Source organism: Manacus vitellinus, unplaced genomic scaffold (genome assembly GCF_001715985.3).
Source record: "Manacus vitellinus isolate BGI_N305 unplaced genomic scaffold, ASM171598v3 scaffold_8_pilon, whole genome shotgun sequence".
NCBI lineage: Eukaryota > Metazoa > Chordata > Aves > Passeriformes > Pipridae > Manacus > Manacus vitellinus.
In genome coordinates, this window is record NW_021940864.1 from 19,458,468 (window position 1) to 19,471,056 (window position 12,589).

Below are 12,589 nucleotides of genomic sequence, written 5' to 3' on the forward strand. Positions count from 1 at the left end.
TTTCAGCAGTGGCTGGGGGGAAGCATGTACTGTAGCTGGCCACTTACTTAATCTGTTCTTTCTTTTTCAGAAGACTGATCTGGCTCAGGAGCCAAAGGTGAGTGGAGCTATATAGGAGTTAGTGCATTAGTCATTCTTAATATGCAAGTTGTTTAGAACTAGACTTTTCCCAGGCTTTGGAGTCTATTGCCTGCTGTTGTCATTTACATATAGGTTTTTTTCCCTCATAATACAAATGCATTGAGAAGTGAGGCATAGCAGCAGAAGGGTCCAAATTTCTTGCTTTACAGGGGGGTTCTTGGCACTGTTATTCCAGGGAGTGGATGGCTTTAGATGGGAATTGGTGTTTTTCTCTGGCTCTGACCTCTTGCCTCCTCTCTGTTCACAGGCCCAGGCAAACTGCCGTGTGGGGATAGCAGCGCTCAACACTTTGGCTGGCTACATTGACTGGGTAGCCCTAAGCCATATCACAGCAGACAACTGCAAGCTCTTGGAGATGTTGTGTCTACTCCTAAATGAGCCTGAACTCCAAGTGGGAGCAGCAGAGTGTCTTCTGATTGCTGTCAGCAGGAAAGTGAGTTCTTCCTCCCCAGCTCCTCTGGCTCCCCTTTATTTTCCTCCTATTTTCCTATATAATTCTCCAGATTGAGCAACGATATCTTTGCCCTTTTATTTAAGAAACAAAATTCAAATTTCACTGATTATGTTAATCATATTTGGTGCAAATGTCATGCCAGCACAATACATACAGCAACTGTTGGAACCCTCTCCAACTTCTGTGCTCGCCTCTGCTTGCAGTTCAAAGTTGGAGGTCCCCACTGACTTTTTACCCCCACTTCCTACAACTGTGAAGTGGGAAACACTATCATCAGCTGCGTCACCTGGCAGCTCAGAGGCATGACAGCAGGGTATAAACAGGTCATTTGACCCATACATTCACAAGCACCTTAGTGTCAAGGCTGAGTGTTTATCAGCTGCCTATAGGTAACTAGCCAGTCTTCTGTGAAGAAGAGTTAATGTCTCAGGATCGGTTGTGTGGTTTAAAGTTCCTGTGGGGGCATTGCTTGCAGAATTTTTTTTTAGATCAGAAATACCTTAGAATTTTTGGCAGGCTTTTACTTAAATTGTATGTGGACTGTACGCCCCTCCCATGCTGGAAGAAAAACTGTGAATCTCCTAATTTTGCTTGTAATGGAATTAAAGAGTTACATAGGTGGGAATAAATAGTTATGTTCTAATTGAGGCATTTCACATGTAGGGTAAGCTGGAGGATCGGAAGCCTCTGATGGTCTTGTTTGGAGACGTTGCCATGCACTGCATTCTCTCCGCTGCCCAGTGAGTACCACCCTGCCACTGTGATTTCACACAAAACTGCACACAAATGACTTTGTAAGTGCAAAAGGTATTGCTGCTTAACTGCGGGAAGCAGGGACTGGATAGGAGAGAACGAAACCACCATTTCTTTTGCAAAAGTTGAAAAACTGCACTTTTTTTTCAAATCCCATAATTGAAGGACAAATATCACAAAATATCACAGCTTCCCTGGCTTTCTGTTTTAGCCTGAAACTGATCAAGAGGAGAAACTCTTTCAGAGAGGCAATTTCAGAGGTTTTAGATGCCAATAAAGCAGTACTTCTTGATAATAGCAAAGAAAATCCCACTGCAATAAAATCAAATTGCTCTAGTCCTCTTTTGATCTACAAGATAGACAGCAGTGTGCCTGTTACCTACAGCATGAGTAACTGTGATCCTGTTTTTCCCCCCTCCCCTCATTCTCAGGACAGCAGATGGAGAAGGCCTGGTGGAGAAGCACTATGTTTTCTTGAAGAGACTTTGCCAAGTTTTGTGCGCATTGGGCAGCCAGCTATGTGCGTTGCTAGTAAGTCTTTACTAATACCAGCAGCAACCCTGGCAAGGCTAGTTTTTAGGGCTGAGGCTTGAGGCAACCCTGATCTAAGGTAGGACCAGGGTTCTCTCTGCACATTTGGCAACCGTAGGGTTCTCTCCACACATTTGGAAAAGGCAGAAATGGCTCTGCTTTTAAGTGGGAAACTGTATCCCGCTAAGTCATAGGAATGTAGAATGGAGGGACCCTAACTGATTCCAGGGCTTTGCTGTCATCAAGAACCACCTCCTATAACCTCTGTAAAATGCTAACACTTCATTTAAGAGTGGTCAAGTTTCTTGCTGACTACTGCTACAGAAAATCTACTCCAGGAAATTACTCTTCTATTGGAAGCCTTTTAAATTACCCTGTAAAAATAACTCAGAGTGTACCTGTTCGTTATTCTACCAAGATTCTCTCAAGCCAGAGGAAGAAACGGGTTTTGTTCCTGCTGTTCATCTTTGTGATCCTTTGTGTCAATGTTGAGGTGAAGATAGAAGTTCATATTGTTCATGCCATACTGATTGGTGAATCTCACTCCATTCAGCACAGTGCTTCTACAATATTGAGAGCAGGCATGTTGAGAGGCATGTTCGTGGGGAGATTGAGGCAGCCAGCCTGTAAAAGCTATAGAGCAAAGTAAATTCTCACAGGGAGAGAAAGAGAAAAACAAAGCCAACCTTTGAAAATTTACCCCTAAAAAGAATTGACAGCAAACAGAGGTGCATTATTACTTTAAGTGACTCCACTTGCTGTTAGGCAGTGGGAGCTGTCTATCCATAATGAAGTAATGACATGGGGATTTGAGTCCTCTCTCCAGATTCACTTGGGGGAGGCAGCACTGAGCTGTACAACTTCAGAACAAGGATCTTGATGGCACCAGGTCATGTTATGATTAGTGAGGAGTAGCAAAATCTTGAATTTATGACTCCAGGCAAAATTTATTTTCCTGACAAACTTCCCAGAAAGTTACTAGTCATGGATATCTATATGTTAAATACAGGAAACAGAGAAATGGGAGTGAAATCCTCTGGGTGTATTTACTTGTAAATACTGCAGTTTGAATTGCTCTACTTTGGTACCGCTGGGTGGGCTTGACCCAATAGGAGTAAAATTGTGACTCATGGTGGCAGCAGCAGTGGTGGTTGTGAATTTGGTTTTAATGGAACTCTACTGTCTGAGAAGTCACCCTTTACTCTGGAATGGGGGTGGGGTGGTGTCTCCAGCACCCCCAGGAAGGTCAGCAGAACTTGATGCTCCTTGGGCTATACTGGTTTTGAAAAATCAGTTGTGCAGGATTTCTGTTTCTGCTCTTTCACAGTCTATGACCTTGGATGTAGTGCTCCTGTTATACCATGAAACATACCATTTGTGAGCCCAGCCTGCCACAGAGTTAGTATTTTGTCTGAAATTGTTCATCTTCCTCATAGGGCTCATATTGTGATGTGGAAACGCCAGCCAACTTTGGAAAATACCTTGAGTCATTTTTAGCCTTCACAACCCATCCCAGCCAGGTATGTAAAGGGTTGTAAGTGTGTGAATGCCTAATTGAGCTAACCTACAGAAGACTGCAGAACTTCAGCTGCCAAATATTGCTCTCCAGGCTCTCCATTTCAGCTGAAGACCTAGAAGGCAGTGGTTTCTACTCCATTACCACCCCATCTAGAACAGTGCATGACACAGAGGTGCTGAGTAGAAAAGGCAGAATTTGCAATCAGGCCTAGTATTTACTTAGAGATTTTTGGTGTTCTGGAAATTTGGGTTGTGCCTGCAAGGCACCTTGGCCTCAACCGAATAGTCAGCATAATTTACTGTTGCTTTCTGATAGCAATGCTTAATGTTAGCAGTGGAAATTCCAGCACTGAAATCCTTCTCTTTTCCTCTCTTTTTTTCTGTTCTCCCTCCAGTTTCTGCGCTCTTCCACCCAGATCACGTGGGGAGCCCTGTTCCGGCATGAAGTTCTGTCCCGTGACCCCTTATTGCTGGCTATCATTCCCAGGTATCTCCATGCATCTATGACCAGCCTAGTGAAGGTATGTGGGAACTGCGACTGGTTGGGTGTGACAAGGTGCCTAGGTGAACGTGACCTGTGGGTCATGGGGGAGAAACTACTTCTTTATTGTGTCTGCCAGAGACACGATCTCCAGGCCACTGAGCAGACAGTTCTATCACAGTGTTTTCCTGTCTGCTCCTTGCCTCCAACCTTCATCTCCTTGAAGCTGGTATTAGCTGTGATGGGTGACTTCTCTTTCTTCCTGACATGATCCACTTTGTCTTCAGGTGGGCTTTCCCTCTAAAACAGACAGCCCCATTTGTGAATACTCCCGCTTTGATTTTGACAGTGATGAGGACTTCAATGCCTTCTTCAACTGTAAGTTACCCTCACCGTTTCTGGATTCTGTTGTCTGTGCCTTTCCTCCTACTGGCTGAGCTTGGAGCCTGCCATATGGGCTTGGCAGCTTCCATTTGTGTCTTGACTTTTTCAGCTTGGATCTTGGAGTAAATTAATTAGGATTTTCCTATGGCAGCTCATGCGTGTAATTTTACTTCCTTTTTGCTATTATTTTGCTTGCTGGCCGGGTAGATGGCCTGGTAGTACTTGCTTCCTGGTGTCAAAGAAAATGTACCTCTTGGTCACCTAGAGGAGGAAATGAAACAGCCTCAGGTCATACTCAGGTTAGGAGAGGAAAGCAACTTACTAAAGACTTTAAATGTCATTCCAGAAAGAAAATGTGTCTTGGCCCTGGTAAGATGCTTCTGATTCAGTGCGAATAGCTAGAGTTGAACAGTTAAAATGGCCAAATTTAATCATGATCTTAAATCAGCACTGCGTATTAATAATTTTATTTTTTCTTTTGTTTTGTATTCCCAAAATTGAGGTTGGTTCTCACTGGCAGGTGTAGTTTGGTACTCACTTGGTGGGTGGAAGGATATACTTAATAAAATATATAAATTTTTACCTTTTACGTTTATGTCTGAAGATTATAAGTGTTGCATTTTTTTATTGCTTATTGGATAGTTTATTTTTTACTTACTGTAATAAATCTATTTGGGTAGAAGCCATAAAGTTGCTAAATGCACAAAGCCAGAATTTGAAATAGTGTTAGGGAGTTAAATATATTGAAGACATTACATGTATAAGAAAACATAACTGATTTGAAGCACAAAATAAAATTACCTGAAAAAACAACTTCATTAAAGAATACAAGTTGCATTTGTAGTCAGCAGAGCTGATTCTTTTGTGTGGTCATGCACTGGAATATTTTGAAACAAATGAAATTCCTGTTCTGTACTTAGCTTTTAGTATCTTTGAAAACAAGACAACTGGGCTTTTGAGTTCACGTGAATTTGTCGTTAGTTGAATAATCTAGAAAAACTGTGTTTAGCTGAAGGAAGTGGTAGTTATCTAATACTGGTTTTCTACTTAAGTATACCAAGATAATTATAAGCAGCAAACGTTTAGAGTTCAAAGAATTTTTAAAATGAAAAATAGATATTTAATTGTGGTAAATCTGGATTTAGAATAGATTTTCATAATTCATATTGCGTTTTAATTGCACCTTTTTTAGTGTTAAACCATCATTATTTTTAGTCCACTTAAACCACTTCAAAAATTGTCCATCCTGTTGGACCTGGTTTATTGACTGTGTATCTGAGCTTACTACACAGCGACTGCCAGAGCAACAGTCCATAATGTTCCCAGGCCTGCAAAGCTGGGGGAGGAAAATCTGCAGTATCAGCTTGTTTTTGCGTGTGTGATTTTTCACTGCAGCTTTCCGAGCCCAGCAAGGAGAGGTGATGAGGATGGCTTGTCGCCTGGACCCTCGAACTGGCTTCCAAATGGCTGGAGAGTGGCTGAAGTACCAGCTCACAGCTCCTGTCGATACTGGACCCACGAACTGTAGGTTACCTGAAAAAAAAATAGGGATATGGGATTTGTAGAAACTTCTTGGCCTTTTTTTTTGTTGAGTTGTTGGGGTTTTTTAAGGGGGAGGCAAGACTGCACACTAGATCTTCAGGCTTTTAAGGTTTTTGTAAGTTAAAAGTAAAAAGTAAAATCAAACCCACCCCTCCCATAATTTAAGCCTTAACAGTCTACATATGGAATAGCTAATGTAAAGCCCCTAGCTTCTTCTTTCCTCCCTCCAAATCTCTCTGCAGAACAGATACAACTATCCCTCTGATACAATTTTAGAATTATTTGGGCCATTTTATCTCTGTAACATATTGATTAGTTTTGTTAGGGAAGCTGTGCCTGTCTGACAAATCTGTGTGTCACTCACGTTGCTTTCCTCATGTGAAGGCAGGCCACTTGGTGCTCTGCACAGTCACACCAAGGGCAGTCTTACCTGCAGTACTGAGTCTGGGCGTGTAGTCTCCCTCCTTTTCCCTTCTGTGATTTGTTGATGTTGCTCTGAATGGTATCTCCAAGGTCAGACTTATGTCTCAGGAGCCTTCACTTGAATGAAGCAAATCACATGGGAATATGTTAATTGCTCCCGTTGCATCTCTGCAAGGCATCTGCAGGGGGAGCTGTGTGGGCAAAATACTTGGGTGCTAAGATGTTACAGTGCAGGAGCTCATCAGGCTACTGTTGAGGAGCATGGTGAGAGCTCCAGTGTTCTCTTCCTTTCAGCTAAGACTGGCGAAGGTCTCTGCTCCATCTTTTCTCCATCATTTGTGCAGTGGGATGCCATGACCTTCTTCTCGGAGAGCATCATCAGCCAGATGTTTCGCACCATGGATAAAGATGTATGTGTAGCTGCTGCTCTTGCCTTCTCCCCTGGCTTGTTCTGGGTTGACACAAGTGCATTTTTTCAGCTCTGTTGTTCTTGAAAAGTTTGTAGCAACTGGTTGTAGTAACTATGGAAAAACTCAGATTGCTTGGTGAGCCATTATCATGAGGACCCTTCTTTTGATGGGACTAAACTCGTACTGGCTTACTGTCAGGCATGTCTTGGTTCTGGACACTATGCCATGAGAAGTCAAGGAGAGTGCTCAGGTGACATGTTTTGACATAGTGCCTTGCTACAGGAGGATTGCTTAAGAAGTTTATTCTTTTTAATTTTCCCTTGATTAGATTTTTTCAATTTTCTTTTTTAACGTTTTAACTAAATGAGAGAAACTCATGCTCAGGGAGTAGGATCAGAAGCATTTTCTCTCTGCTTTTTGTTCAACAGCAGGTGAATCAGAAGGAAAGTGGTTTTTTCTCAGTCTGATGTAGACTGACTTGGGGCTTTTTAGGCTGCTCATGCACTTACAGTTTGTTGGTCTCATCACAGTAGAATAATTATATGGGTCAGTACAGTTAGTTAAGCATGGAATCTGTTGGACAGAGTCAAGAGGAGAATTGGGAGCCAAAGAGAGGAAATTTTCTTTTCCCAGAGATGCAAGCAGTAGTATGGGGACTAGAGACTGATGTCTCAAGACTGCCCTACCAGCAATGGCAATGCTGCTGTCCTCCTTCCCTCAGCAAGTGCACATAGCACACAGTTAAACTGAGTTTTCTGCTGCTTTTCTTTCTGCTTTGAGAACAGCTGTGTCCAGCTGAGAGGCCTGTTAGGGCAGCAGCAGCTGCACAGCCTAGCTCTAGGTGTTGGTAGGAAGTGTGCTGCAGGCTGAAGTACTGAGTGTTGCCTCCCTTTTTCTTTCCTCCTTTTTGCTACCTTTGCAGGAAATCCCAGTCAATGATGGCATAGAGCTACTGCAGCTTGTCCTTAACTTTGAAACAAAAGATCCTCTCATCCTGTCCTGTGTGCTCACCAATGTCTCTGCTCTCTTTCCATTTGTCACCTACCGGCCAGAATACCTACCCCAAGTACTTTCCAAGGTAGGTGCATACAAAGCATGCTAAAATCAGGTGGGCCTTTTGCAGTGCAGCACTTTTACACTAAACTGCAGGAGTTAATCCTCCTGGTGTTACTCTCAGGAAAGGACTATTGTTCATGTCAAAGATGGGAAAAACCAAAACTGAGGCTTGTTCAAGAGCAATAATGTCAAATAACCCAAATTTTACAGTTCTTAGCCTTAAATCCTAAAGTGCATGCTCTGGCCAGTAAACACCATGTTTTACTTCAAGACCTCACTGTATTGATGATTCATCTTTCAACTTAGTCAAGGGTTCTTTACTGACTTTAATGAAATTGCACTATATTCTGATGATATGTTCCTTGAACTCAGACACAAACAGACACAAGTGCTAGATACTAACAAATGATGTGAATTTTTGGATTTTTCCTCTCTTTTCTTACAGCTATTTGCTTCAGTTACCTTTGAAGTTACAGAAGAAAGTAAGGTACGTCTGAATTATTATCTGCTAATGAGCTGTAACAATTGGATCAAATCATATTCTATTGGAAAGCTTGCTGAGTCTGAAGACTGCTGTACTAGGTTTCTCGAGTATAGTTCTGCTCCTGGAAAAGCTGGGGAGTCTAGATATTACTGATCTCTTCATGGTTGACATAGCCTTCTAAGCTTTGACTCACAAGCTTAGAAGGCCACAGGCATGGTGTAAGGCCATTACACTTAGTTCCCTGGTTAATGTTGGCTTTCCTGGAGTGAAATCCCTCGATTAGCTATGTGTATTCTGCAGTATTAGTATACATGGCTCTGAAGGATGGCTGTAAAGCTGCCAACTATCTAGGGAGTGCTTGGAGTCTTCAAATAGTAAGAACCATGGCATCCTCACTCCTGAAGTACAGCTTGTTTGAAAATGGATGTCTTGAGTTGGCTATTGCTTGGCAGAGGAAATCTGATTGCTACATGATTGTTTGGGGGTAGGAGAGGAGGCATGGAAATGTTTTTTTCATCTGTACTCAACAGTGGAGAAAACTGTATGTAATGCATATGTCTCTTGAAGATACCCTGAATTTGTCTGAACTTCTGTTTTGTTGCACTGATGTTTGTTATGTCTGTCCAGGCTCCTAGAACTCGAGCAGTGAAGAATGTGAGAAGGCATGCATGCTCCTCAATCATAAAGATGTGTCGGGATTACCCTCAGCTTGTCCTGGTATGAAAATGCAACTCCATCAGGAAGAGTCTTGCCTCAATTTCAGTTGGATTTTGTGGGATCTTCAGTTTCCTTGCCTACAGTCTCTGCTTTTCTTGCAAGAAACATTCCTGCTGCACAAATGACAAAGTGTTTTATTCCCTATACCTCCCTTCTTCCCCCCTGAAAAATTTTCTGCCTGAAAAGTTGAATTGTGAAGTGATGAGTTAAATGTAGAAGGGATCAGGAGGAGGATACAAGCAGCACTGCCTTGGTTTTGTAGGAATGTTCACCAAATTTCCATTTTGTCACCTGTAGTGGTCTCAGTTGATTCATTAGCTAAAGGCACTAGTGTGACTAATCACTAGACTTTCTTCTGTTACTTAGCAGAATGTAGGAAGAAGAGGAGAGTATTTGTTTTCTGGATGAACTTGGGGAGATTAGAATTGACAAACATATTTAAAATCCATGAGCCATGTTTTGTTTGTTTTGCTGAACTAAACAGCCCGCATGCAACATGCCTAGCTCTGAACTCCTTTGTTTACAGGTGTTTCTGTGGAGGGTGCTCTAGGATTATGGGAGCACTGTAGGACATTGCTAGTTTAAACAAAGACATTTTTAAAGGATGCTAATTAAGGTAATTTAGGGGTTCCACTCTGCATTTTGCAATAAGATGCTAAGAACTAGTGAGTTGGTCTTTGTTCTACTTTATTGGTCCTTGAGCTTTAGCTGTGTCTTTCCCATGGCCAGCCAGACATCCTCACTGGAAGAGCCAAAGACCCAGAGCTGCTCCAAAAGATGTTCAGAGAACTTTGCTAAAGGGGGCATGATTGCTAATGCTTATACAAAGTTATAGGTAGATGTGGTTGAAACTAGAGAAGGTAGGGAAGAAACTCAAGAATTCCTGTGGACATAGTAGTATCCATAAGAGTTGTTACTTACCTCATCGTGAGCAAAGAGGTGGAAGAGTCTCAAGTCTGACCAAAGAAGCAAGGTGCTTTCTGTGAGCAAATAAAAGCACTAGAACTATTTCGAGATGTGACACTGCTTTAAGGGCTATGACTTCCTAGAGAGAGATTTCCTCTTCCTATTTCAGTCATTCTGGAGAGCGAAAGTAAACTGGATGCAGGATAATGATAGAAGGGTAGGGGAAAATAGAACTTCTCTTAGACTGAACATTCAGAGAAACTTGAGTCTGAGGAGGAGATGGCTATGTAGAGAAAAGGTAACAGACATACTTCTCCAGCTGTACGGTACACCCTTTCTCTGCTTCCCCCAGTCACCCTCCTCCATACCAAATGCATGATGCTCTTCTACTTTTATGTGTTTTCTAGCCAAACTTTGAAATGTTGTACAACCACGTGAAGCAGCTGCTCTCCAATGAGCTACTTCTGACACAGATGGAGAAGTGTGCTCTTATGGAGGCCCTTGTCCTCATCAGCAACCAGTTTAAGGACTATGAGCGACAGAAAGCTTTCCTGGAGGAGCTCATGGCTCCTGTTGCTGGCTTATGGCTCTCCCCAGAGATGCAGAGGTATGGGCTGTTTTTCTGAGCTTTGAGGTGGAGGTGTTGCAGAGGTACTGTTGTGGCCAATAGGGGAACACACAAAGCAAATGAGGGTGGTGGAGTGCCTCATGACCTCCTTTGCTCTGGGCAGTCATTGTGGTAATAGCTCTCCTGCAGTTCAGAAACTGTCAACAGTCTAATTGCTAGGTAAGACTGTTTAAGGTAATGGAGGAATATTCCACAGGATGCTCAAAGCATTTGCAGAAAATGAGAAATAAAAGATGTCTTTGCTCATCCCCAGGACAAGGTATGAAGCTGAACTCTCCTTACTAAAGCTGAGGTGTCCTGCAGCCCTGGGTAGCTGGGCATGCACAAGAGTTTTCCCAGCAGGGCTCTCTTCATAAGAGATTCAGATGTTTCTGGTCCTCACGGCCCAAGAGAACTGGAGATGTTTGGAGAGTGTACACATCTCTGGTGCTTTCTAATCATGTCCCTATGTACAGCATGGAGTACTAGCTAGTCTTTCTAGCCTGCTGTGTGTTTGTTTAGATGTTTATTGCCAGTGCAAAGCTCTGCTCAAATTTCTTGGTACAAACAATAATCCCTATTGCTATCTTTTGCTGCTACCAGAGTCCTCTCGGATCCTGAAGCCTTTATCTCCTATGTGGGTGCAGACAACAAAACTGCTGATCCAGTCTTGGAAGACCCTAGTGGCCTGAACCGCTCTAGAGTGAGTATCATTACCAGGAGAGGTGTAATTGGTGGTGAGATGAGACTCACCTCCTTCCATCCCACATTTCTGTTGTGATTACACAGAAGGTCTCCTGATCATCTACATTTAGAGTGCGGATCAGTAGGTTTTTCAGATTGCAGAATAACAGGCTGACTTTTGCTCATTGAGCATGCAGGCTATGCAAATCCAGATTATTCATCAGAATGAAGCACACTGCCCCCTACTCTTTGTGTAGCAGAGTTTGGTTTTGGAGAAGCAATGGGTTTACATGATTTGTGGAAATATGGTGCAGGGAATTGTACTTTTTGAGCCAAGTGCAGTGGAAAACATGCTGAGGCTGCAGCATGGAATATAATTTTGTCTGAGGAGATTCGTGTTTGAGTTGTTAGTGGAAAGTCTTCATTTGGACAGGCTGCAAATGGAGTTGCTATGTTTAGGTCTGTAGAAGACACTGAAATGTAGCCCACAGAGCTGTGCTTGTGATTTGGGGCTAATGCAGTTGGACCACTGTGTCATCGTGGATCTCTGTATCTGTGCCAGCACCCGAAGGAGATGAGGAACTGATGGTGTAGAACCTTTCTTTTAGAGGGCACCCTACCTGGCTGCTTGCATACTCATGAGACTGTATGTGTTGATGCTTTGTGTTGGTAGTGAATTCCTAGGCCATCATGCCATGGCCAGGGCTGTCTGAAGATGATGGAATGTAGCATGATCATTTGCTGCATTTTCTTGGCAGCAAAGCCACCAGATTTTGTTTCTACCACGAGATTAGGCTCCCTGTAGAGCATTCCCTTTGAGATGGAATGATGATGGGTTTCTCTGAAAACCTCTTTATTCAGGCTGTGCTCTGGCTAAGAAATGCTTTCTCCGCATCTCTTGCTGCAGATAAGCTTTTGCGTGTCCACAATTCTGGGAGTTGTGAAACGAGCTCGCTGGCCTGCTGCTATTGAAGAGGCGAAAGCTGGAGGATTCTTCTTGGGATACCTGCCCAGTGGAACTCCAATCTACCGTAATCCCTGCACGGAGCAGGTCCTGAAGCTTTTTGACAATTTACTTGCTCTCATAAGGTGGGTCAAGTTGACTTGAAATCATTTATGTTGTCTTACCAATCTCTGAAAGCCACACTGTGATAAATACATGGAATGCTCAGAGCATGTTTGCCCAGAGAAGCCAGTGGGAACACAGGCTGGTGCAGGTGCCCAAGTACTGTTCCTGACTGTTCACAGTGGGGAATGGCACTGGGGAAACTGGAGCCTTCTGAATGTCCATTGACCTGGCCTTCAAGAGTCCATCAAAGCCAGTGGGAGCTTGGGCTGGGGTTGCCTCCCCCGCCTCCACTGCTATAAATCTGCCATCCACTTAATGATTTCTCGACTAACATCTCTGCTCTGCCCTCAGCCCCTACAAGGCCACCTCTCCAGTCAGCACCAGGGCAGTCCCAGCTCTCATCGCATCCTGTTTGTGTTGTTCTCTCTT

The 12,589-nt window shown here is 43.2% G+C and overlaps 1 protein-coding gene across 3 annotated transcripts in view; it reads left to right on the forward strand.

The window, feature by feature from the left end:
- Window positions 1-12,589, forward strand: part of XPO5 (exportin 5) — a 29,717-nt gene that overhangs the window by 4,211 nt on the left and 12,917 nt on the right. For 2 of the 3 annotated variants that reach the window (XM_018085200.2, XM_018085202.2), the window contains 15 exons: window positions 71-97; window positions 389-574; window positions 1,259-1,335; window positions 1,780-1,879; window positions 3,316-3,399; window positions 3,793-3,918; window positions 4,166-4,256; window positions 5,658-5,786; window positions 6,522-6,637; window positions 7,560-7,715; window positions 8,139-8,180; window positions 8,805-8,894; window positions 10,208-10,407; window positions 11,011-11,110; window positions 11,999-12,180. In XM_018085200.2, the coding sequence (XP_017940689.1) occupies window positions 71-97; window positions 389-574; window positions 1,259-1,335; window positions 1,780-1,879; window positions 3,316-3,399; window positions 3,793-3,918; window positions 4,166-4,256; window positions 5,658-5,786; window positions 6,522-6,637; window positions 7,560-7,715; window positions 8,139-8,180; window positions 8,805-8,894; window positions 10,208-10,407; window positions 11,011-11,110; window positions 11,999-12,180 (1,706 nt within the window). The remainder of the gene's footprint in view (window positions 1-70; window positions 98-388; window positions 575-1,258; window positions 1,336-1,779; window positions 1,880-3,315; window positions 3,400-3,792; window positions 3,919-4,165; window positions 4,257-5,657; window positions 5,787-6,521; window positions 6,638-7,559; window positions 7,716-8,138; window positions 8,181-8,804; window positions 8,895-10,207; window positions 10,408-11,010; window positions 11,111-11,998; window positions 12,181-12,589) is intronic. The other variant, XM_018085201.2, reaches the window with a different exon arrangement.